A 25,330-nucleotide genomic window follows, 5' to 3' on the forward strand; every position below is an offset into this window, starting at 1 on the left:
TGCACATTTGTGCTGGCCCACCGTTCACATGAGCTGTGTGTGTTTGCACCAGCTCACAGCCTGGTTGCACATAGGTCATGGTCCTGTAGTGGGCTGCGGCTCGGGGGTTGGGACCCCCAAAAGGCTTTGGGCAATTAAGAGTGGAAATAAGAGTAAAAGATTCTTCCCAATTCTTCCAATTCCTAATATTTGGAGGTGTTCAGAATGGTAATAGGAACAGACAGTTTTGGGGAGCAAATTAGGTTTTAAGATTTAAGATTTAGTTTATTTGTATGCCGCCCTTCTCCGGGGCGGGACTCAGGGCGGCGAACAACTCAAAAGGGGAAAAGGGGATACAAACACAATACACGTAATTAAAATACACAAGAGTCATACAGCCATACAAGTCGAGAGGGGAGGGGAACTCATCAACCCCAGGCCTGCCGGCACAGCCAGGTTTTAACGGCTTTCCGGAAGGCCTGGAGAGAGGTGAGGGTCCGAATCTCCGCGGGGAGTTCATTCCAAAGGGCCGGAGCTGCTACAGAGAAGGCCCTCCCCTGGGTGGTAGCCAGATGGCATTGGCTGGTAGACGGAACCCAGAGGAGGCCGACCCTGTGCGATCTAACGGGTCTATGGGAGGTAATTGGCAGCAGGCGGTCTCTCAAGTACCCAGGTCCAATACCATGAAGGGCTTTATAAGTTACGACTAGCACTTTGAAGCGTATCCGGAGACCGATCGGTAGCCAGTGCAGCTCGCGGAGGATAGGTGTAACGTGGGTGTACTGAGGTGCACCCACAATCGCTCGCACGGCTGCATTCTGGACGAGTTGTAGTCTCCGAATACTCTTCAAAGGCTGCCCCATGTAGAGCGCATTTTAATTTTGGAATAGCATAAGTGACTGTGGTCCACTGATCACAGGTAGCTCTCAGTAGCTGAAAGGGTTTAAACACTTTTGTAAGTCAGAATTTACATGAAAATTTGCCTTCAGCTTCCATATGCAAAGTGAAAGTAGTTCACAGCTATTTAAAAAAAAAGGGAAGAAACAAAATAAAGTTGATAAAATGTAGTAAGGGGTTATACTCTAACCCTACTCTACTCTAACCGTTAGAGTAAATCAGCCTTCAATCAGTCAATTAACTTTTAAAAATATGAATCAAATAAAGAAAAAAAATTAATATGTGCAGTTATAAACCAAGGCAGGCTTTAAAAACCCAAACAGCTGAGAGGAAAGATGTAGACTAAGGTGACCAGACGTCCCGATTTTGGCGGGACAATCACGCTTTCACACAATTTGTCCCGTGTCCCGGGACATTCTTAAAAAGTCCCGATTTTTGTGACCGGACCCGGAAGTAAGCCTGCCCCGTCCCCAGTCCTGTATATACATCCCAGCCAGCTGGTATTTTGTCCCTTCTGTCTCCCCGTTGCTCAGAAAAGCAACTTCGTGAAGGTCCTTTGCTAGCAGGCAGGTTCTAGGACGCCTGCCGCCACCAAAGGAGCTTCCTAGAGTTGCTTTTCTGAGCAACAGGGAGACAGAAGGGATGCAATCTCCTTTCATTCTCCCTCTGCCTCATTCACTTGTTCGAGCAGCAGAAAACGAAAGAAAATTGCATAGCCGAGGACAAAGGAGCCTGCAGCCTCCTTCATTCAAACGTTCAGGCAGCGGGGACGGGGGGGAGCTTTCTCGCATGCCTTCCTTCTCTGAAGCCGCGCCGGATTCAGCAAACCGAGCAGCACGTGCCCTTGGGATTGTGCAACAGCCGAAGAACAGGAGGCGAGAATTCGGGTGCTGCACAAGGCCAAGGGCACACCCTACCCTCTTATCTCTGATAGCCGCCTGGTTAAAAAGGAGGAGGAGACTCTGCTGGTCCGGAGCCCATCCGGGAAGACGAGGAACGCAAGGGGGATCCCTCCCCCCGCAGATGGGCTCCAGACCAGCGGAGCCTCCTCCTCCTTTTTAACCAGGCGGCTATCAGAGAGAAGAGGGCAGCGTGTGGCCATGGGCTTATGCAGCAGCCGAAGTTCGCCTGGTTAAAAAGGAGGAAGAGGAGGCTCCGCTAGTCCAGAGCCCATCTGCGGGGGCAGGGATCCCCCTCGCGTTCCTCGTCTTCCTCGATGGGCTCCTCCTCCTTTTTAACCAGGCGGCTATCAGAGAGAGGAGGGCAGCGCAAAGGAGGAGCAGAACGGCCTTAATCATGTCGAGCTGTCCAGTCAAAAAACCCTTTCCTTCTGTAGAAAAAAAGGGGGGGGGAATTCCAGAGACTGACTGAAAGAGGGAATCTTCAGCCAGGGCACCCTTTGCTCCACCACAGCAACCTTTTCAAGCAGGATCAGACTAGTTTGAAAGCCTCGCCTTCTACTTCGGCGGGGGAAATTCCCTGCCGCCCAGGCTCCGTCCCGCAGAAAAAATCCCCTTCGCCGAAGCTCGAGAGGCAAGTGCTGCCTCCGCCTGCCAGAATCTCTGGAGAGAACTTTGCAACTAGCTGAGGAGCGGCGAGCAGCAGACTTGAGCATTTGCACGCATTCAGCCAAGGTCCTGCTGAGCCCTGCTACTTTGGACGACCCAATGGATTTTACGATGGATGTGCACCCCTGGGAGGTGCTGAAGAAAGACAGGCAGCTCAGACTGATCCAGGACAACAGGCGCGACAGCGGCTTACAAACAGAGACAGAGACACACACACACAGAGTGAGAAACACACATACACATACACGGGGAGGGAGGAGAGACAGAGAGAGAGAGACAGAGAGACAGACACACAGAGAGAACGACAGAGAGAGAGAGAGACGGAGGGAGGGAGATAGAGGCAAAGAGCCACACAGAGAGAGAAACAGATACAGAGAGAGGGGGGGATTTAAGAAACTACAGAGTGAATCCAGGAAGAGGGAAGAGATGGAGGACTGGCTTTTCGCTCCGATTTCTGAGCCCCCAGCTATTAGTGATGGAGGAGGAGGACAGCTCATTCTGTGGCGTTTTTAAAAAGTCCTGTTTTTTTTAAAGCACAAAAGGAAAAATCTGCAAAAAGGAGAGTGGGAAGGAGAGGAAGGAAGGAGGGAGAGGGGAAGGAAAAGAAGAAGGGAGGGGGGGAGAAGATGGAAGGAGAAAAGATGGAAGGAGAAAGAATAGAAGGAGGAAGGAGAAGGAGGAAGATGGAAGAAGGAAGGAAGAAAGTGAAAGAAGGGAGAGAGAAAAGAGGGAAGGAGGTAGGAAGAGAAGGGGAAGAGAGGGAAAGAGCAGAAAGACAAAGAGAATGAAGTTGATAGGCAAGAGGAAGGAGGAAGGAAGGAAGAAAAAGGGAGAGAGGGGAAAGAAGAAAAGATGGATCTAGAAAGGAAAGAAGGGAGGGTGGAAAGGGGAAGACAGAGAAAGAGCAGAAAGACAGAGAAGGTAAAGGTAGATAGGCAGAAGGAAGGAAGAAGGAAGAAATAGGAAGGAGGGAAGGTGAAAGGATGGAAGGAGGAAGGAACAGAAGCGAAGGGGAAGAGAGAGATGGAAAGAGCAGAAAGACAGAAGGTAAATAGGCAAAAGAAAGGAAGCTGAAAGAATGGAAGGAGGAAGGAAGAGAAAAAAAGGGAGTGAGTGAGGAAAGAGAGGATGGAAGAAGAAAGGAAGGAAGAGAGGGAAAGAGCAGAGGACGGATAAGGTGAAGGTAGATAAGCAAGAGGAATGAAGGAAGGAAGAAGTGAGGTGTCTCGAGGAGGGGGAAAACGTTTAGTGACCAAAGTTACAATGGCATTGAAAAAAGTGACTGATGACCATTTTTCACACTTAGCGACCGTTGCAGCATCCTCATGGTCACGTGATCAAAATTTTGTTTGGCAACAGATTTGTATTTATGATGGTTTCAGTCCTGGGGTCATTAATCGCCTTTTGTGAGCTTTTGACAAAATATAAAATTTTTAATCAAGCCCCCCCCCCCCGGATCAATGGTGTCCCTCTTTACCAATCTGAAAATCTGGTCACCTTAATGTAGACCCAACTCTCTGACCGCTCCTACCAGGATTTGCAACCTCCAGGAATGTTCAGGGAGTTGTTCTAATTCATTCCTAGCAGCTCCCATTCACTCTAGGGAGCCAGCTGCCAAGGAACTTGCTTTGGCAGCAAAATCAGCTGTTTGTCGGCAAGAGAAGCAAATCCCCTCACTGCTCAGCATGCCGTCTTGGAGGATTTAAACTGGATTTAAACACTTTTTTAAATCAGAATTTCCTTAACTGTGGTCTGTTGAAAAATATGCTTATCAATATATATAATCCCAGCCAACGTGTTAGATATATTACCCAGCCAGTAACATGATGCAAAATGCACCAATTATTTGAGTTAATGACTTCATAAATTCTGTGATCGCACGAGGAATTTAAAATTACTGACATAATAGCAAATTCTTCATGTGATCACAGAATTTATATGAAACTAATTCAAATAATTGTATGTTGTCATTTAAATATTGTGTAGGATAGTTTGAATATGTGTTATCAATAGTTATAATTATGTTCACAACTAATGTGTGGACATAATAATATTAGATGAAAATATTAAATATGTTTCACCATGTTCCCTGCCTAAACAAGATGTTTGTCATGATCTAAAATTACCTGTGCATCTTCTTTTATTTTTCAGCTACAGATTTTCTTGTTGATGACCACTGCATGATAAAGCTTCTGAAAGGGCTATGCTTAAAACATCTGGGCAAGATTTCGGAAGCAGAAGATCACTTTACTTATATTCACTTCAAGTAAGTTTCCAGACTAGAAGATACTAATGAACATTAAACCAGGAATGGCTGCGTTAAATATCAAAGTTTTCAAGCAGTCTCTTCATGTCAGTTAATAAATTATATGTATTTATATAGATATATATCTATATATAGGTTTTAACCTGTCTAAGTTAAAATCAGGAGACGGGTTTTAGGAAAATATAAATTATTCTGGAAAGAACATTGGTCCTTTCTTGAGAGAATGATAGCATAAAAACATGCTTTATCTAGTAACCCGATAGCTTCATCAGTCTGGGATAGTAGCTATCAGGATCAAAAAAAGCTTACAGTTTTAAAATAGGTAAAATGGCTTGAGTTGTATAACTTACATATGGATAGTCCTTGACTTACAATCACAATTTGGACTGGACTTTTGATCACTAAACGATGCAGTCATTAAGCAAGTCATCATGTGACCAGTCCAAATTTCTTCTTGTCAACTCTGAATAAGTTTACTTATACTTGCCTGTAAAACTATTGTTCTTCATTACATGCACCTTGCCATTTCTTCTTTGAAGTGAAAAGAAGATCAAGTATGATCATTACTTAATTCCAAATGCGCTGCTCGAACTTGCTTTATTATATCTGGATCAAGATAAAATAGAAGAAGCAATTAAGATCCTAGAAAGAGCAAAGTAAGCCTGTTGAAGTATATCTTTCTCATTATTATTAGTAGATAAGGTGATGGGAAGGGTTGAAGTAGATTTGCTGAAAATATATAATTTACTTCAGTAAATGAGGGTTGAAGCATACATTTGTTATTTATTTATAAATTATACTAAAATTTATATTTGGTTTTTAATCAGTGTTGTTAGACTTTGAGCAAATTGTGAATGAGGGACAAACAAGGTTTCATATCTGATTATCTGTAAATAATCAGCAGATACTTTGTATACAGATACAAAACCTATTCCCCAGATTGTGACTGGTGCCAGGTATATATATACATATTTGTGTGTGTGCATGTACATACACACACACATATACTCTCTGAGTATACACACACTACATATTATTCCCTTTTAAAACATAAAATGTTTGTCTTTTTCTGTGTAAATATTGCTCTATTAAATCTAGATGATGATAAACACTGTAGGTATAAACCTATCACAAATATCTGTTTGTTTTAGACAAAATTATAAGAATTACTCCATGGAAACAAGGACACACTTCAGAATTCAAGCTGCTTTGCATCAAGCCAGATCTCTCCCAGATGATGATGATGATTCTATAGCAACTGTGGTTTTGTAATGTTACTGTTTTTTTTTAAATCAGCAGTTCATTTGGTGTACAAAACTTCACAGATGGATATTATTGGCAATATTTTAAAATGATTTCTGTGTCCACATGCAGCACAAATGTTTTTAATTTTAAAAATTCTGAGGAATCAACACTAAAAAACAGTATTTTTTCATTATCTCTGTGTGCCATTTTCAGCCAGTTTTAACATATATTTTGAAATATATGTTGTTGGTGAATAACAGGAAATAAACTAGTAGAACGTGAAGACTTTCTGCTCACATCTTGATTAGATTCAGATGGTTATTAATTTTTAAAAGTACTAATAAGATGGATCTTGTTTTCTTGATATTAAAAGAATAACTGAATTGCCTGTTAAATTGCTTAAATAGAATAATGTATAGTGCTACAAGCTTGCTTGCTTATCACAAGGAAATAATTTAAAAAGGCAGAATCTCTTTCCCTCCCACCTTTCAGCTGTCCTTTAATAAAGGTGTCCCCAAACTTGACAACTTTAAGACTTGTGGACTTCAACTCCCAGAATTCCCAAATCAGCCATGCTTTGATATGTAAATTAGGAAGGGCAAATCACCCTGTGAAATATTGTTGTTTGGCCAATTTGATCGATTACCAAGAATTTTAGGATAAATATCAATATTAGAATAATTGAAGAACTATAGCAAACAATCCTGAATCATTTTCTAGAACAAAAGCCAAGTTTAAAGTATTTGAAAAGAATTAGATTATTAAAATACTTTTAATGTGTTATTACTCCATAATAAGGAGTAAACAATTGATGTTGTAGATGACCATTCTAAGCCTGAGGAGGGATCAAATGCATCATAAGTCACGAGTCCCTGCATACCCACAAGAGATCTAAGTCCAGCCGATCTTGAATATCTCTCTTATCTCCCGCTCATATACCTTGACAGTTAGTTGATCTGATTCTTGTAGAGAGCTTAAGCTTGCAATAAATCTTTATACTTATTTGAACTGCCTGAATCTCCTGATTTCCCCTGGTGCTTGACATTAATTCAACTTAGGAAAATTATTTCACAAAATATTTTACGCTTGATAGCATTTTAAACTGAAACATGTATAGATTCAGCTGCTGACTCTCAGTCAGTGGAATATCACAGGTGAGAGACAGGGTAAGTTACTGAAACTTTTAACTTTTAAAACTATATGATAAATACAGGTAAACTTCAACTTACAACCATTCATTTAGTGACCATCCAAAGATACAATAGCACTGAAAAATGTGACTTACAGCCAAGCCTCATATATACAATTTGCCCCAGCATCTCCATGGTCACATGAACAACATTCAGGCACTTGGCGACCAATTTGTATTTATGATGGTTGCAGCATCCTGGAGCCACATGATTCATATAACTGCAGTGATTTGCTAACAACCGTAGCAAAAAAAGACCACATTGCTTAGCAACAGAAATTCTGTTTCCAACTGTGGTTCCAAGTCGAGGTCTACCTGAGTCTATAATAACAGAATACCTGTAAATTTTCTTACCAAAAGGGAACTTTATGATTTATCCCTGATAGCATCAATTTCTTTCAGTGGGAATTCCTGGTCTAGACTAATCAGAGCCTTGAGGTTAAAGATAATTCAGTATTGTATCTTATTTGTGTTCTGCACTTATTCTCCGATTGGAAAGTTCTTAAGAAATTGCTAATTTCTTCTCCAGTTAAATTAACACCATATACTTCAGCATTTTGTATACTTAACTGAATTAATTTCACAAGTGCAGTTTGTACCTTTGCTGGTATATTACATGAAACAAATGTGTCAGTAACCACCTTCAATTTTCGTAGAAACCTGAAAATATGTGATTTATTATTTCAATGTGCAATTAATTAAATATCCTTGACAGAACACCGGGTTAGATAGACCTTTTGTCAAAATTAAAACATATTTTTTTCTTTTTAGATTTAGACCAGAGAATCTTTTCCCACAATAGAAATTACTTGCTTGATCTTGAAAATAGAAATGGTTTAATATTTTCCAGTTTTAAAGAAGGCAACTTTGAGTAAGAAATTGCCAACTTTACAAATGCAATACATGTAGTAATTGTTTGTACCAGATGTGAAATATATGCATAGAAACACAAAGCCAGTTTTTGTACTTTGGCTGCAATATTAAATATTTTTGTGGTTGATGAAATTGTAGCATGTCATTTTCTTTAATAATTGATTGTCCTTCCAAAATACCCTTTTTAATAGCCATCCTGCAGTAAAGTTCATAGTCTTGCATGGTGTTGTTTTTTTTTTAACTTGTGAGAATTTGTGCTTGATCCTGGGTATATTTATTTCCCAATATGGATGCTTAGGCTATTAACATAGTTCTGTCGGTTGTATTGGAATGTTAACAAATAATAATGTTTGATAAATTAGACTCACACTGTAAGCTGACATTTGGTAGATTCTATTGAAATGGAACGGGTATAGATTGGGATATAAGCCAATAACCAGCATTATAGACATTTCCAGCATAATTTAGGAAACATCTTTGGAGATTCACCTATGGAAGTTTGTGCTTTGACATTTGGAGGTAAATCAAATGTTTACTTTTGATTTAGTAATGGATTTAGTAATGCTTTAAAAAAATATTTTTATCACAAAGTTATGGCACACTATTAAATCAGAAAGCTAGATCAAGCAACATTCAGGCAATTGGACAAAATCCAATATAAGCTGTCTCTTGATCTTCATACATAACACCTAACTGCACCAGAGCAGGTCCTCAAATTAGGAAGCATTATTAGGTAAATGACTTTCTAGTTATATTTTCCAATAGATTTTACATAGTTTAAGTACCTCTGATATTGTGCTTAATTTTTCCTTCTAAATACTACTGAGAAATGGCATGTGCCAATTGACCAAGTTGAATCTCAATGTTAATTTGTACAGAAAAGTAGTGATTTTAAGACACAGAATTTGCTTCTAAATGTAAGTATTTCTTCCTTGTAAGCAGAGTACAAATATGTTTTGATGATTATAACTATGTTATTTGGAAAGATAAATTAAAAGGGCTGAATTTTTCTTTCTTCAGTAACCAAGTCTGATATGTGCATGCACATACACAAATGCTAAACACCTTTGCTTAACTCATAATCATATTTCAAAATAGTTTTGGGAATAAATTTTATGTTCTTAAGGAAGCCTGCTAAGAGCTCCCAGAATAGTGTGTCTTTCCTGTCTCAAGCCACAGGAAGAATTTATGATGATGAAAGTTCTGTGGCTCTTGGTCTAATAGTGATCAACCAGGAATAGAGTCTGTGCGGGAAGAGACCATGGATCAACATAAAATTTTGATATGCCAAGATCAAAGGGCAGGATTTTTGCCAGTCCTGGAACTGTCACAGTTAATTTTCTTTGTAAGGTATCAGTCGAAACATGCAGAAGGAAGCTGCTATTCTCAGTGAGGATATATTGGGAATACATCAGTTTCAATTTGTCCACTAGATGTCTGCTCCTACAAGAAAGGTTATCACAAAGAGGGAATTAAACAGACAGTCAAACAAAAGATGTGACAATTATGGAGTAAATTATTTGGGCTACTTAACATATAATATATGATGGAATTATATGAGGCTTCCTAAGTGCAGCATCGTATCTTGCTGAGCAACTCATCAGAAAAGGACTAAGCAGGCATTGTACAAATGTTTGCATCCACAACTCTGATTTGAGTCTTAAAGAACGTATCGGAACATGTCATTTAACTCTTGCACTAAGAAAGCTCTATGGTAACTGGCTCTTTCAATAAAAGGTGGCCTAAGAACCATAGAGAGCCCCTCCCAAGGACACAAGTCAGGATACTGGACTGTAAGGTTGCTGATTCTACAAAAATATGGTCTATTGGAAAGTTGGCAGTAATGGCAACAGCAATAAATCAGAAAGTCAGAGGTAAGGAGGAAGGAGAGGTCACAAGCACCCGCTACAGCAAAGTCTGAGGGGAGAATATGTTGGCTGTGTTCTCCCCCCCCCCTCCCCAGTTGTAGAAACAGACATAGGATATAAATTCCCAGCAAATCCATACTATTTTCCTAGCATTTTAAAGAGTCACAGAAAGAAAACAATGAACATGAAAAAGATGTTTAAAAATGGTTCATTTGCCAATTTAACATCCAAGGTAAAAGAAACAAATTCTTAATCTTGTTAATACTTAACAAGATAGACATTAACATTTATGGAAAAAATATGGAATGACAAGGTAGTATGATTTATTCTGAAAATATTGCACAACTTCCTTTTATCTCTCATCTAGGAATTAAAAACAGTTGAAGGGGGTTGCACTAAAAAGTTTCCATTAAATGTAATTTAATCTAACACGGTACTTGCTTCAAACTGCTTTTTTCAATGCACCAAGTCATAGTGCAGTATCTGATGCAGAATTGCAATTGAGCTAGATAGGTACAAGGATGCTGAGGCAATATGGAGTTCTTTCCCAGCCTGTTTTTTTTTTTTTCATTTGTAAGGTTAACTCTGATCATGCTTGGTATGCTTGCTCACTATAATTTGGAGGGAAAATCTGCTTGCATAGGAGCTGTATGAATACACAAGTGTGCACTTTGGATACGGACTGAAGCATCTGAATGAAAGGTTCTGCAGAATAAGAAATAAGCCATATTTCAGATGTTTGCATACTACTAACCTTGTAGAAATTATTTGACATCTAATTACTCTATACTCTTAAGCTTACAGTCTTCAGTGTAGCTGTTTAAATAGTTTTTAAAATCATGTGTTAAAACAAGGCCAGTCCTCATAATACAGTGCTATTAACTGGAGCCTGTATCTCATGCTAAATTAAAAGAATTGTCTTTTAAATGTATAAAATCACATTAAAGAACACATAATAGGACAAAGCCCTACATGCTAAATTGACAGCTGTTTTTATAACTACACTTTCTTTGCATGACTTTCTCTGCAAGCATACCTTTTGTTGATTTCAGACCTACAAATACTGGAAACAGCACTTCCCAGCTGCAGTTCACCCACTTGATCAGTCCTATGTAATTCTGTGCCAAATACAATTTTTGCATTTTTGTACAAAACATATAGATTATTTAACATCTGCTTGACAGACTGCTTTGCCAGCCAACAAAATACAAGATACATTGATTACATAGACTGAGACACAGTCTGGTTTTTCAAATCTAAGAACTACAAGAATAAGAGATGCAGTATCCTTTTTATATGGTTCCATGTAATACTTGCTGTAAGTAAAAACAAATTTTGTGATATAGGTGATCTTTTAACATGCTTACATGTTCACCATTCTTTACCTGCCAGTAACAACATTGATCTTGGTGTCTGAATCCAGCAAACTTTAGGCAAAAAAAATGAGGCAGGGAAAGAAAAGTCTAGAGAGATAAAACACTGGTCTGTTTTCTGATTTTTCTTCTAACACCTCAACATCAGAATGCCACATACACAAAAGAGATAGTGCATCTCCCATTTGCTTATAAGCTAGGACATCTTTTTGAAGTCCACATAATCCTAACTGCAAACAACATATAGCACTTGTACAACAGATTATAAATAAACTGATTTTCAAGCATAGAGCCAGCCCAAACATAAGAATACGCTATTTAAAAAGACCTAAGGCAAAATGGATTCCATTTCCAATGGATAAAAAAAGAATTGTGCAAACAAGCTTAAAACTATTTTTGTGCCAGTGTTATAAAAATGTAGGATTTGTTTTTCTTCCTGTAATTAGAACATTGACCCAAATACCAGAAACCTGTGAGCAATCTGAGCAGACGTGCCCTTTTCTTTAGGAGAAAAGAAGTTTTGGTACCACTTTCTCTTTCAAGTACACAGGTATATCTCACACTGCTTCTGCTCTCCAAGTATATTTTCCCATGGAAGAACTATTGTGTGAGTCAGTGATGCTTGAGCAGAGTTGCTTGCTAATTTCAGTCCACAAAAATTTAATATTTAGCATCTACTATTACCCTCCACCCACTTCTTCTGGGTTGGGGTGCTACTCATGAAGAGTAACTATTTTTAGGTACTGGATCAAGGCTTTACATAAAAATAGCATCCTATGTGTCTATATTCCCTAAAAGATGTCTCTTCTTCCCTCTCCTTATCAATTACCTGCAGCTAGTTGGAAATTATTGTCTTATCACTTTTAAGGAAATGAACTTTTTTGTGTGCATGATTTTGTTTACTAATCTCTGGTTCTTTGGGTAGAATGATAGTATAATCCATTAAAAATGATGTTTTCTTGACAGGTCAGAAGAGACACTCTGGCTCAGTTAGTCTCATAAGAGGACAATAATGCGGCATCAACGGGCTCCATACAGGAAGGACATGTGAAAGATCTCATCAACCAGTCATCTATACAGTCCAGATGGTAAATATGCATGCAGGGCAGGAATCTGATAGGATCTCCGTAAACAAAGTCCATCATACAGATGACGCATCTAGGGAAAAAAGGGAAACAAGTGGAAAAAATGCAAACTGTATAGAAATAGACTCATGAAATTAAGGAGAAAAATCTTGTAAACTTGCTTTCTAATACATATTAAAGTTGTTACTTGTTAAATCTTTGATGTTAAACTTCTAGAAGTTATTATATTATAATCTTGGAAATCCATATGAAATCTATTAAGGCTGTAAATCTGTAAATTTATTTCATAATAAGATGCACTGAGCACACATGGTTGAATAAGTATATGTATAATCCTGCTGCAGAAGCTACATTAATTAATACAGATAATAACATCATTGAAGGCAGACTGTCTTTATTTCATGTTATTGAGATCTGCAATTTCAGTTTAAGTAATTTAGAATAGTGTAATTATTTAAGATGGTCGTGGCTTACCCAATTTCTTTTTGAGAATTTAATTTTGAGAAGGAGTGCATACTTCTCAAGCCACTTGTAAATGCTCTGCATTTTATTATTAGTGAGTTTTTAATTAAATAAAACACTTAACATTAATCTTAGTTTTGTTAATACATGTTACTTCATTTCTGGGTTAAATACTGCCAATTTTTAGATGTTAAAAATGGAGGAAATAAGCCATTTATGCAATCTGAAATTGCCTTGGAACAATTCTGTGAAAAATATTTATCACATTTGGGGGTATTCAGTCCCCCACCATAACGTCATCAACTCATGATGTGGATGCTATATATACATTCAGAAACTCAGTTATTTGTTCATTCAGTATTTTGTGCTTGTTTAATTCATAAGTAAAACCACTCAATATATGGTGTTCCAATATGAGAAGGTAATATCTCTTTAGATTTAAAAAACGGATTGCCCCAACATAGCGACAATAATCATAATCAGCTATTTCCTATAACTGGTGATATAAGGTAAGTGGCTTCAACACAAACATTTGAGGGTTTTGGTAGAATTCTTTATCAGAGAAGGGAACAGGGCACCAATACCACCTTAGATAACCTTGAACTGCAGGATGTCCCTGGGCGTGACATTTTCTTGACTGGTTTAACATTTACATGATGCCACTGGAAGGTACGGGTGACGTACCTTCATCATGACCTGTCCAGGTGATGTCATGGAAGTTCTATCTTGAGGATTGGTGCCTTTGGGGACCTGGATGGGACAGAACAGGCTTCAACTCAATCCTAACATGACTGAGTGGCTTGGGTTCTAATAGTCCTGGTTCTGGAGATTCTCCATCTCTTGTTTTAGATGGGATTACCACTATCCCACACAGAATCAGTGTGCTATTTCTGTTTACAAAACATAAGTGACTGTGACCTGGAAAACTTTTCCATAGTTTTGTGGACAGGGAAGTTACTTCCCAGTTAGACTATTACAATATGGCCTACTTGGTCCTGCCCTTGGAGTGCATCCAGAATCTGCAATTAGTACAAAATATTGGCAGTTATAAGCACTTTTTAATCCATGGTTTTAGAACAACTCTGTTCTGGGAGCTACATTGGCTGCCAGAATTATTTCAGATAAAAGGTGCAGATGCTTGCCGATAAAGCTCTCCATGCCAGGTTATTTGGGGAATTGCCTCTTCCCAATCACATCTACCCATGCCATCTACTGTGGCAAGAGAGCTATGTTATGAGTCCCATCCATTAAAGAGTGTCACCTGGTGGGGACTCAGAAGAAAGCCTTTTCTATTGTTATGCCAGCTATACTGGATATCACCTCCCCACCCCAGAGTTCAAGTTGGCTAAGGCCCCAAAGGGCTTTTACACAGTATGAAGAAATGGCTATGTTCTTGTGCTTGGAGACTGAATGAACTGTCTGCTGGAGTTTGTGAATTAATGTTGTTGAAGTATCTGTATTGCATCTGTTCTGATGGCTTTGTTAAAAATCTTGGCTATTGACTATTTTATATTTTTTGTTGAGTTTTTGGCTAATTTTTAAAATTTATTTAATTTATTTTATACAGATGGACATATCAATTGAATAAATACAGGGATGAGCAATTCAGGTATTGTCCTGAATCCCCAAAATAGATATTTAAGGGAAATAAGAATAGCTTAAAACCATACATTTATTTGTATATAGATATATACTTAAAAACAGATTGTAGTATATTCTAGTGTAGAATTTTGCTCCTGTTGACACATTATGATAAAAAAAATATTTTTACTTTTGGACATTTCTAGTATTATTTTCTAGTTTATTATCTTCAAATCACAGCTGTAAGAGAAAGATTTTGAATTGAATGGAATCAGTATATCCAGGTTCTCTGAATTTGTAAATTGCTTTGACAGCTAGAAATGTATTTCCAAACAAATGATTACTGTACATATTTTATGCAACAATGTTCTGTGCTGTTTCAGTGACACAATTTCTATAAAACAATTTCTATCAGTAATGCTACATTCCGGGATACCAGTCCATTATTATTTTTGTAATATATGTAATTATGTGGCATATCTGCTTTGAATGATATTATGGAAAGTATTTAATCCAATTATTAGTAGCACAACTGAGTGTTTATACGTGTAAAAAAAATGTAATGGAAAGCTGTTTGTTGCCACACAGTTCATATCAGCATGAATGGGAATTGTCTTTGGAAATAAATTGACTACTACGTTCATTATTTGTCAGATAGAGGCTGGGGAAAAAGTCACCCACATGGCTCTCATGTCAAAAGGCAGACTAGAAGTTAACATAAATGCATAAATATAAAACATTTATGCATGAATATGAACCAGGCTGTTTTGAGATATAGAATGATCGGAAGATTTTAAGTGAAAAGATGAGAATGATTAGGCGGTTTTAAATTTCACATTTCACGATGCAAAAGAAAATGTACAGCTATTTCCACCCTTTAAAAAAAAACACAGTTTTTCTGTGGCTAGGAAAAATAAAATCTAGAAGTAGTGAGAAAACATGGAAAGAATTCAGAAGAAAAGTAAGATCATCTGGATTACTGTAAAATTTTATTTAAAAAAAAAACTTCAGGGCAGTGCAGAAGGAAGACATTTATTGTCAGGAAAAATCTCAGAAAACATCTGCTAACGATTAAAAAAGAGAAAAAAAAGACAAGAAAAAAGCGACATATACAGCCCAAGAAGGTGAAGAAAACTGCAAACAAGGAATAAGATTTTTGAAAAGTCCATGAAGGCCATCTCTTAGGTGAGATTACTATCAGAAATCGCACTTCTTCAACTTACTCTCTGATTTTTTTCTCCGAGCCATCTCTTCCAGGGTCATAGACTCCTTTTGGCAGGTGCTGTATAAGGCCTATCCGCTGTGCTATTCTAATCTGTTCTTCCTCCGTAAGCTGGGTGGCTAGGCGGGTCTGGCTAGGAGTCGGATGGTAAACTGGAACTTGTTCCTTAAATTAAAAAGAGGAAGAGGAAGGGAAGAAAAGAGGGGAAAAACAGTTAAATTGGCTTTGCCATTTTTAAGCTGATTGCGTAAATGAATGGAAATTATTTGCTTGGATCTATCTGCTGGAAGGTTACAGTTCTTTTCTTGCGCGCAGTTTTCTGCCTTAATAAAAAGAAAATTGAATAAACAGCAATTCCTATGTCATTGAATTTGTTTTAAGCAGCTCTTTGCAAAGACAATTTAATTTTAACTCTAGGGGTTCTCCATGGGTTAATTAAATAGATGTATAAACTTGACATGAGTATCTACTTGCAGGCTTGGCTAATTGATTCACTTTTACTCTGCCAATACAGAGAAGCTGTCACTGATGAATTTTTCAACTTTGCTTTGTACAGTAACACTAACATCAAGGGAAGAAGGATGTTAAAAGATAGCAGCCATTTTTTAAGCAAACGAGAACATAAAAGTTATATAGTATTTAATTAAAACTTCATCATTCATTAAATAATAGATTCCTCTGCCCCATAAACTTCACTCATGCATTAGGAAGTACATGGAGAGAAATCCCACAAAATTATCGAAAAAGCAAATATTGAAGTAGATTTTTAAGATGATCATAGCCATGATGACTAATGTTATGGCATGTGGAACCATTTCTTAGGGCACGTGAGGCATTGCCCTATCAGCTCCAGTGTGCATACGCAGGTTGGCCAGCTGATTTCGGCCTTCATTTTCAGCCGTTTTTCTCCCTCTGGAGGCTTCAGGGAAGCCTCTGGAAGGCAAAAAACAACCCAATGTGCAAACCGGAACTTCGGAAATGGACTTCCAGTTTGCACATTGGGCCATTTTTCTCTTCAGGGAAGCTTCCTGAAGCTTCCAGAGGGAGAAAAACAGCCCAACGTGTAAACTGGAAGTCGGAAAATGGCCTGTTTCTGGCCTCTGGCTGGCCTGCGGAGGGTGGGGGACCATTTTTGCCCTCCCCAGGCTCTAGAAAGCTTCTGGAATTATGGGTGTGGGCACATGCATGCACAACCCCCCTGCACTACCCCCGCTTTTGGCACACGATGGCAAAAAGGTTAGCCATTGCTATACTATAGTATAAATCAGGAATAACAAAACTTCAGCAAAGATATAGATGTAGATGGTATAGATATAGACAACTGGCTATCTCATGCTTGATAACAGATCACATATGCATAGATGTTATTGCCATTCCTACTGATCTTAGCATCCAGATTATAACTCAAAAAGAATGTTGGTCTTACCTGAACGTGACTTTTAAGAGGAAAGGAGGGAGTGGTCACGTGTGGGTATTCTCAAAGCCTGATTGGTCCAAAGACTGAGAGCAAACTCTTAAATACTGGTGCCTTCCAGTCCTAACCCAGTTTCCTTGAAGGCGAACGGTAGAACTGAAACAACAAAACAACAACAACAACAAACACACACACACACGGAAACCACCCGGGCCCTCCCCTTGTCCCCAAAGGAAAAATCACCAGGGCGGGTCGTGACCACTCCCTCCCTTCCTCTTAAAAGACACGTTCAGGTAAGACCAACATTCTTTTTCCAGAGGAAGGGAGGAGTGGCCACATGTGGGACATGCCCAAGTTTTGGTCCCAGGGAGGGAGAACAAGAAACCATTAAGGCCCAAGGGGAGTATCAGCTGCCACCCTCTGCAAGACCCTCCGACCAAAGGACACGTCCGCCGAAGCGAAGGCATCCAGATGATAATGTCGGATGAAAGGCGTCGGAGAAGCCCAAGGGGCTGCACGACAAATGTCTTCAAGCAGGGCCCTCGTGTCCCATGCCACCGTGGTCGTGGCACTCCTAGTAGAATGGGCCGTGATGCCCGACGGGGCCGACGACCAGCTGCTCTGTACCCCTCCGCAATGGTCTGACGCAACCAAGGGCCAATGGTGGCTGAAGACACCCTAGAACCTAGCGTCCCCGGCTGGAACGAAACAAACAAGGCCTCCGACCTACGGACCCCCTTGGTCCGCCAGAGGTAGATCCGCAGAGTGCGGCGCACGTCCAACCAATTCCAGAGCCTCTCCCTATCATTGAACGGGCCCGGACAAAAGTCGGGCAAGACGATCTCTTGAGCCCTATGAAAGGGAGTGTTCACCTTCAGGATGAAGGTAGGATCAAGGCGAAGCACCACCCTGTCCTGGTGAAAATGGCAAAGGTCGTCCCTGGAAGACAGGGCGCCCAGCTCTGAAATATGCCGGGGGGGAGGTAACCGCCACCAGGAAAGCCATTTTCAGAGACAAGAACCGTAGATGAACAGACCAGAGAGGTTCGAATGGGGCCCCCATCAAAGCCCTGAGGACCAGGGGAAGATCCCATGTGGGGAACCTGTGGATGGGGGGAGGCCTGAGATTAGCCGCCCCCTTCAGAAAACACTTGATCAGGGGAAGATGGGAGAGAGAAGACCACCCCACACAGCCCAGGACCGAAGACAAAGCCGCCACCTGGCGGTGCAACGTATTCTGTGAAAGCCCGTTGTCAAGGCCCTTTTGCAGGAAGTCCAAGACGATGGGAATAGTGGCCCTGTCGGGAGAAATGCCAAGAGGAGAATACCATCGGACAAAGACCGCCCAGGTGGAATTGTAGATCCGGGTCGTTGAAGGACGCCGAGATTTCTCGATGGTACGAATGACCCCGAAGGACAGATTAGTCCTCAGTAGCCACTGTTCAAGAGCCAGGCGGTCAGATGGAGCCACTGGGGCTCCGGGTGAAGCCGGACCCCTGCTGCAAGACCACCTCCTCCTGTGGAATCCTCCACAGAGGAGCCACCGACAGCTGGACTAAGTCCGCGAACCAAGGCCTCCTGGGCCAATAAGGGGCCACCACAATGACTAGAGCCTTCTCCGCTACCACCTTCCGGATGGTCCCCGGAACGAGGGGAATGGGAGGAAACGCATACAGAAGGCCTGAGGGCCACCTGCTCCTGAGGGCGTCTGTGCCCTCCGCAGACCTGGACTGGAAACGGGTGAAAAACCGGGGAAGTTGTGAGTTCACGGGTGAGGTGAACAGATCCACCAGAGGAGTGCCGAACCTCTGACAGATCCTCTGAAACAATGACGGATGGAGTTGCCACTTGCCATTGACCAGAGTCGCCCGACTCAGCCAATCCGCCTGGACGTTAGAGAGCCCGGAGATGTGTTCCAACACCAAGGACAACAGGTGCCTCTCTGCCCAGGCGCCCAGTCTCAGAGCCTCCAGCCAGAGAGCCCCCATGACAATTGATGTGGGCCTTGGTGGCCACATTGTCCATCAGGAGAAGCACGTGAGGCCCCTCCACTGAGGTCTGAAAGTGTCACAGAGCCAAGCGGGCCACCTTCAGCTCTAACCAATTCATGTTGTGGTGGAGATCCGAGGTCGACCACCTGCCCTGAGCCATCCGGGAACCCACCAGGGCCCCTCACCCAAACAGAGTTGGTGACGGTCACCCTGTCCGGCTCCCAGAAGCAGCAGCCCCGCTGAATGGCCGGGGAAAGCCACCACCCCAGTGAGACATGGACCCCCACCGGGAGGTGGAGGGTCCAAAGAGAATTGCTCAATCGCCCCCCTCTGAAAAGGGATGAGCTCCCACTGGAGAGGCCGAACATGAAGTCTGGCCCACGGGACTATCCCAATGCAAGAAACCAATAACTGAGATAGAGAGAGGATCGAAACTAACAGACTTCCGCAAACGCTTTCTGCCAGTTGACGCAGGCTGCTCTGGCATTCCTGGGACAGACGCACTACCCCTGACACGGAGTCTATGACTGTCCCCAGGTGAAGAATGCACGTGGAAGGGGAAAGGTGGCTCTTGGGGAAGTTCACCGAGAAACCTAGGCTCTGAAGACTCCAGATGGTGAGCTGAAGATCCGAAATGGCCTGAGGAAGAGACCCTGCCTGAACCAAGACATCGTCTAAATAACATTGGAGTCTCACTGGGATGGAGCGCAAATGAGCCGCCAGGGACACCAGAACCTTCGTGAAGGCCCAGGGAGCTGAGGCCAGCCCGAAGAGAAGAGCCCTGTATTGGTAGTGACGGTTCCCGTGTGAGAACCTCAGGAACCTGTGATGACCGGCCAGAATCAGGATGTGAAGATAGGCCTCTGTGAGATCCACTGAGGCCAAGAAGTCCCCCTTTCTGATGCCCTGAAAGATAGATTTGAGGGAGGACATTTTGAATCGCCTGTACACCAGAAAATGGTTCAGACGTTTGAGGTCCAGAATTGCCCTTCAGCCCCCCCTGTCACTGCCCCTTCATTTAATAACCAGGAAAGAAACCACTCAACTCCATATTTCAGAATTAAGTGTACTTTTACTGGCTACAAACGATTAGAAGCAAAGCAAAGCAAAGCTGAATCTGAATAAAAAAGCATGAAAGCAATAGATATCAATACATGTTTCATTCCCCTCCCCTTGGTACCCCAGGCCATAGTCCAATCATATTTCACCCAACTGTCAGGTGGGAGACATTTTCAAAAATCATCATCAGGATGGAATTCTGGACAGTTGGCCTCGGCGGGAAACTCCCTTCCTTCCACATGCGCAAAGAGATGGTGAGAATAACTCCCTAATAAACAATCCTCCAGTACAGAATGATTCCCTTCCCAAATACCATGCCCCCCCCTCCCCGTTTCAATGGCAGCCAAAAAGCAGCAGCGAAGCAGAGGCTGACACCTCCCAAGCTCTTCGGAACCACGAACAGGTTGGAGTAGTGGCCCAGGCCCCGTTCCTCTAGAGGAACTGCCTCCACCGCCTGAATGTTGAGAAGGTGGGCGATGGCCTGATCCATCAGGCGGCGGCGCTCCAGGTTCCAGGACGGATGGAACGACCTAAAGAGATTCGGAAGGGTGGAGAGAAATTCTAACCTGAGACCGTGACGAACTGTGGCTCAGACCCAAGCGTCCGACGTGATCTCGTCCCATCGATCCTCATAGAGGGAAAGGCGGCCGCCAATGGGACGACTCGGGTTCGAGTCACTTCCCTCTGCAGTAGGGACAGCCGCCTCCATCAAGAAAGGGCCGCCTGGACTGGTGTTGGTTTCTGTCCTGAAAGGGCGACCTGGGAAACTGCCTGTCAGAGTGGAAAGAAGAAAAACGCTGGTTATAGTCGTAATCTGCAGCCCTATACTGCGGCCTACGGTAAGGATGAGACCTAGTCTCGGGCTTCTTCGCGTTAGATGGCAGAACCTTCTTTTTGTCTTTATTCTCGACCAGAATGGGGTCGAGGGCCTCCCCAAAAAGATTAGGCCCCTTGAACGGAGCGGCTGTCAAATTCTACTTGGCCTTGTTATCCATCTGCCAGTGGCGCAGCCATAAGAGTCTGTGAGACGTGACCGAAGTGGCCAAGGCACTGGACGCAAACTTGACCGTGTCCAGGGTCGCATCAGCAGAAAACTGAGAGGCCACCATGATCTTGATTAGATCCTGGTGAAGCCGCTCGTCCTGGATGGGAATGCGCTCCTGGAGCTGCTTAAGCCACATGACCGTGGCGCGGTTGAAATAAGAAGCCGAAGCTGCGGACTTGATAGCCCATGCAGTGGCATTAAAATTCTTCCTCAAGGTGAGCTCAGCTCGCTTATCCTCCGGTTTCAATTTATCCACTGCATCTCCCGATACCACCGGAGAGACGGAGACCAGGGCGGCCACCGGAGTGTCAATGGCTGGCAACTGAACGGCCTGAGTAAAAGTCTGCTCCATGTTATAGTGCCGGCGGTCATTACTCCCAGGAGTCGAGAAATTGGAGGGACGTGCCCACTGGTTGGTCAGGACATCCATAAACAAGGGAGGAGCTGGAACCTCCTCCTTGTTTGTGGCCGTGGCCGAAAACAGCCATGTCAGGATACCTAGGTGGGGGCACCGAAGGGTCCCCAATCCCCACATTGGTGGTCTTCCTTGCCTTGCTCAAGAGAATCTTGAACATGGCTGGGACAAAGAGGCCTGCAGAAGAGGGCTCATCTGAGGGACCCACATTCTCATCATCCGAGAAACCCATGTTCTGGAGGTTCTCCTCCCCCATGATCAAAGCTTCACTAACCATGGAAGGAGAGGAAGCATGAAGCTGGGCCCTGCCCAGGCCCCCATGCCTGGAAGAAAAAGAGCCTTTCTCCCGCTGGGCAATGCCCCGCGAAATGGCAACAGAAATAAGCCTTTTGATACCTTCTGGTAAATGCTCCAAATCCTCCACATCCCCATAAGAAGAGCTAGGCCTCTGGGGAGCCAACCTGCGAGAGGAGCAAGGTCCTCTGGAAGTACCCTCTAAAGGGTCTGCACCGCCCTTCCCCGTGTAACCTGGAGACATCGTAGGAGAGGGAAAGGGAGACCCCCCTTCACCTAGAAGAGGAGAAGGCCCTATCTGGAGAAGCTGAGGGAGAAGAAGGGTTGAAGCCCCTAGGGGAGGAGTGCCCAGAAAAAGGCCTGAGTAGAGTCCTGGAGCTGTCTCTGGAACTAGGCCTTGAAGCCTTGGCCTGCCTCTCTGACCTGGCAAAGGTCTTCTCAATGGCCTTGTGCCTCCTGGCCTCCTCCCTAGTGGAGGCCCTAGATGTGCTCTGGGCCGCGCCAGGCCCTGGAATGGGCACCTCCTCGGGCCCCTGCGCCAAATCCCCCCCACACACCATCGGGCCTTCCATTTGGCCCTGGGAAATTTCCGATCCCTCCTCCATGCCCCACTCACGTGTCCGATGCAGGAGGAGAAGGAACAGGCTGCTGTAGGCCCCACCGGGACCTGGACCTGCTGGGCCTAGTGGAGGATCAGGAAGAAGCTGCTCGTAGTGGAGCCTCCCGAACAGCTGCAGAACAAGGCAAAGGCCTTGCGCACGTGGCGGCAGCCAAAATGGCGGAGGCAAGAGAGCACCAACGGCAAAAGTGTGGCTTGGCCTGGCTTCCAGCGGCCAACGCCACTCCCAACAGTGACGGGGGGAGCACACAGGCACACACTCCTCACCCCCAAACCTCTCTTGCAGCGAAATTCAAAACAGAGCCATACGGCAGCCGCCCAGAGCGATCGGCAGCTCCGCAGTCAGCTGGCGCGCACTATGACGGCGCTGAAATCTCCAAAGGCCAACTTCAGGGCTCAACTCCAAACGGAGCTGCCCTCCCTGAAGCTGCACCTGGAGCTGGCACCCCCGCAATCCCGGGGATAGGGCTGAGGCTCCGGGCCCGCGGGGGAGAGGCTAGATGCCCCACCGGGCCCTCCCCAACTGCCTGAGGCAGAGGACTGTCCCTTGGGGCCGCAGCAATGAGGATTCAGAATTTGAAGAATTTAAAAGTACCCAATTAAGCCAAATAGAAAGCCAGATTGCATTAAAACAAAGCCTTCCTATGGAATATTCTCAACAGTACTTGGACCAAGAAAGACTGAGAGGAAACTGGGCCAGGATTGGAAGGCACCAGTATTTAAGAGTTTGCTCTCAGTCTTTGGACCAACCAGGCTTTGAGAATACCCACACGTGACCACTCCCTCCCTTCCTTCTTCTGGAAAATGAAGCAAATATACATTCTGCTACAATCCAATACCAAATTACATTTAAAAACATTTACTTTCTTAACAGAATTCATCTATAACTACAATATGCTAAGTAGCTGGTTAAGGTTCTTAGTCATTATTTTGCAATCTCAGTGGTTTTAGTTCAGTATTTTCAAAATAAGTTCCATTTGTTAAATTGAATTAATAATAAGAGTTTAAAGAGCCTTTAAATTTACAGTAGAGCCCTTTTCAAATTAATAAATATAGGAAATAAATTAACCTGAATGTAGAGCACACCCTTGAAAGTGAATGTAGAATTGGCTGCTACAGCATACAGCATTTTTGTAACATGATCGTAACATTTATAATTATAAACCAAATTGTTACAATTTCATACATCTGTGAAAGCAATTTGCTTTCTCCCTTCTTAACCTTTTGGCTATTTCTTCAAGCTATAATCTTCAAACTGTAATATTAAATGTATTCCGCATCTGAGAAAACACAATTTTAATAAGTTATGAACTTGGCTGTGCAAAGTAAGTTAACATAAACTTTTGCTTTTGCTTTTTTTGCCTGCCAAAAATTGTGTACTTGCCAGTGAGTTTTGTAGACCAAGAGATTACATCCACTTATTTTAATCGCCTTGCACTTTTCTCCCACCAAATAGGTTAGATTATGATTAAGGGTATCAATTGATGGATGACGATCTCTGTGAATTTATGTATTTGCACTGTAATCTCAACAAAGATATTCAACCAATGAATTATATGGGCAAAAGTTTTGGGATATGAGATTTTAACATCAGAAGTGGGGTGGGGGGGACAATAACCTAAACTCTCCTCAAGCAATAAACTGGCCACATCCCAATGGACCTTTTCTTTGTATGCATACACCCCACTCCACAATAGCCAGGGGGGAGGGACTTTTTAAACAGACATGCAAGCATTACAAAAGATGGGAATGCTTTAAGAATTGAAAGAAAGCTGCTTCATTATCAATAACATGCATTACAAGAGGCGTCCTTTCCATAGCTGTATTGCTAATAAAGCTATTCGTGTATACAAGTAGCTCTCAACTTTCCACATTTCATTTAGTGACCATTCAAAGTTACAACAACACTGAAAAGAATGACTTATGCCTTATTTTTCACACTTACAAGCATCCATCCATGGTCAAGTGATCAAAATTCTGATTTGGCAACTGGCTCATATTCATGACAGTTGCAGTATCCTGGGGTCATGTGATCATCTTTTGTGACCTGAGAAGCAATGTCAATGGGGAAGCCAGATTCACTTACCAATCATGTTACTAACTTAACAACTGCAGTGATTCATCTAACTGCTCTGGCAAGAAAGGCTGTAAAATAGAGCATAACTCCATTAACAACTGTCTTGCTTAGCAATAGAAATTTTGGGCTCAATTGCGGTTGTAAATCAAGGATTACCTGTAATGGCTAAAACCAAGCTGTGAAGTGGATTTTTCCTCAGGAGTTCCTTGCTCTTGCATATAAAATGGGGTGGAGGGGTGAAATTCCAAATGTTAACCCCCAAATTGTAAACCAAGAATAAATTCTCAAACAAAGATCAAATATTCATGTGCTAGCAGTATTAATATTTTCCTCATATTTGGACTAGACAAATAACATAAGAGATGCCAGATAGATATTGGTTAACCTACAGAGGATGTTATTTATAGACAAGAAAAACAAGCATGTGTCTGTTTCCATCCATTTTTGGCTCAAAGTAATCATTTATTAATCAGAAAAGAACAACTACAGAAGTTTACATGTTTCAGAGGGCTTTGTTAAATTTGCTGACTCTCTCTCCTTGGTGGGCCCTTATTTTATTTACTTGTCAGAAATCTAGTTTAAGAGCAACAAGAACCACAAGTTAAATGTGGTACTGGCAATATCTTATGTTGAAAATCTCTCTATAAAATTGAGGGCTGACGGGCGGAGAAGATGCATACAGGAGGATGGAACTCCTTTCCTTGTGAGCCTTTTCTCCTAGCACAGTTAGTTCACAGTTAGTTTTGGCATCAGCACATGGAAAAATAAATGACAGACGATCAGCTCTCCCCTCCAGGGTTCTCCATTAT

The 25,330-nt window shown here is 42.3% G+C and overlaps 2 protein-coding genes across 3 annotated transcripts in view; one reads left to right on the forward strand and one right to left on the reverse strand.

Moving 5' to 3' along the window:
- Nucleotides 1-6,158, forward strand: part of TTC39A (tetratricopeptide repeat domain 39A) — a 53,437-nt gene extending 47,279 nt beyond the window's left edge. Inside the window, exons 16-18 of the mRNA XM_032217846.1 lie at nucleotides 4,596-4,710; nucleotides 5,250-5,366; nucleotides 5,862-6,158. Of these exons, the coding sequence (XP_032073737.1) occupies nucleotides 4,596-4,710; nucleotides 5,250-5,366; nucleotides 5,862-5,982 (353 nt within the window). The 3' untranslated portion in view covers nucleotides 5,983-6,158. The remainder of the gene's footprint in view (nucleotides 1-4,595; nucleotides 4,711-5,249; nucleotides 5,367-5,861) is intronic.
- A 3,919-nt stretch (nucleotides 6,159-10,077) lies between these two features.
- The window catches only part of RNF11 (ring finger protein 11), a 37,371-nt gene continuing 22,118 nt past the window's right edge, over nucleotides 10,078-25,330 (reverse strand). Inside the window, exons 1-3 of one of the 2 annotated variants that reach the window (XM_032218158.1) lie at nucleotides 20,638-20,770; nucleotides 15,610-15,773; nucleotides 10,078-12,416 (exon numbers count right to left, since the gene is read on the reverse strand). In XM_032218158.1, the coding sequence (XP_032074049.1) occupies nucleotides 12,245-12,416; nucleotides 15,610-15,773; nucleotides 20,638-20,694 (393 nt within the window). In that variant the 5' untranslated portion in view covers nucleotides 20,695-20,770 and the 3' untranslated portion in view covers nucleotides 10,078-12,244. Of the gene's footprint in view, nucleotides 12,417-15,609; nucleotides 15,774-20,637; nucleotides 20,771-25,330 lie in introns of those variants that run through there. The other variant, XM_032218157.1, reaches the window with a different exon arrangement.

This window comes from Thamnophis elegans, chromosome 5 (assembly GCF_009769535.1).
Source record: "Thamnophis elegans isolate rThaEle1 chromosome 5, rThaEle1.pri, whole genome shotgun sequence".
Classification (NCBI taxonomy): domain Eukaryota; kingdom Metazoa; phylum Chordata; class Lepidosauria; order Squamata; family Colubridae; genus Thamnophis; species Thamnophis elegans.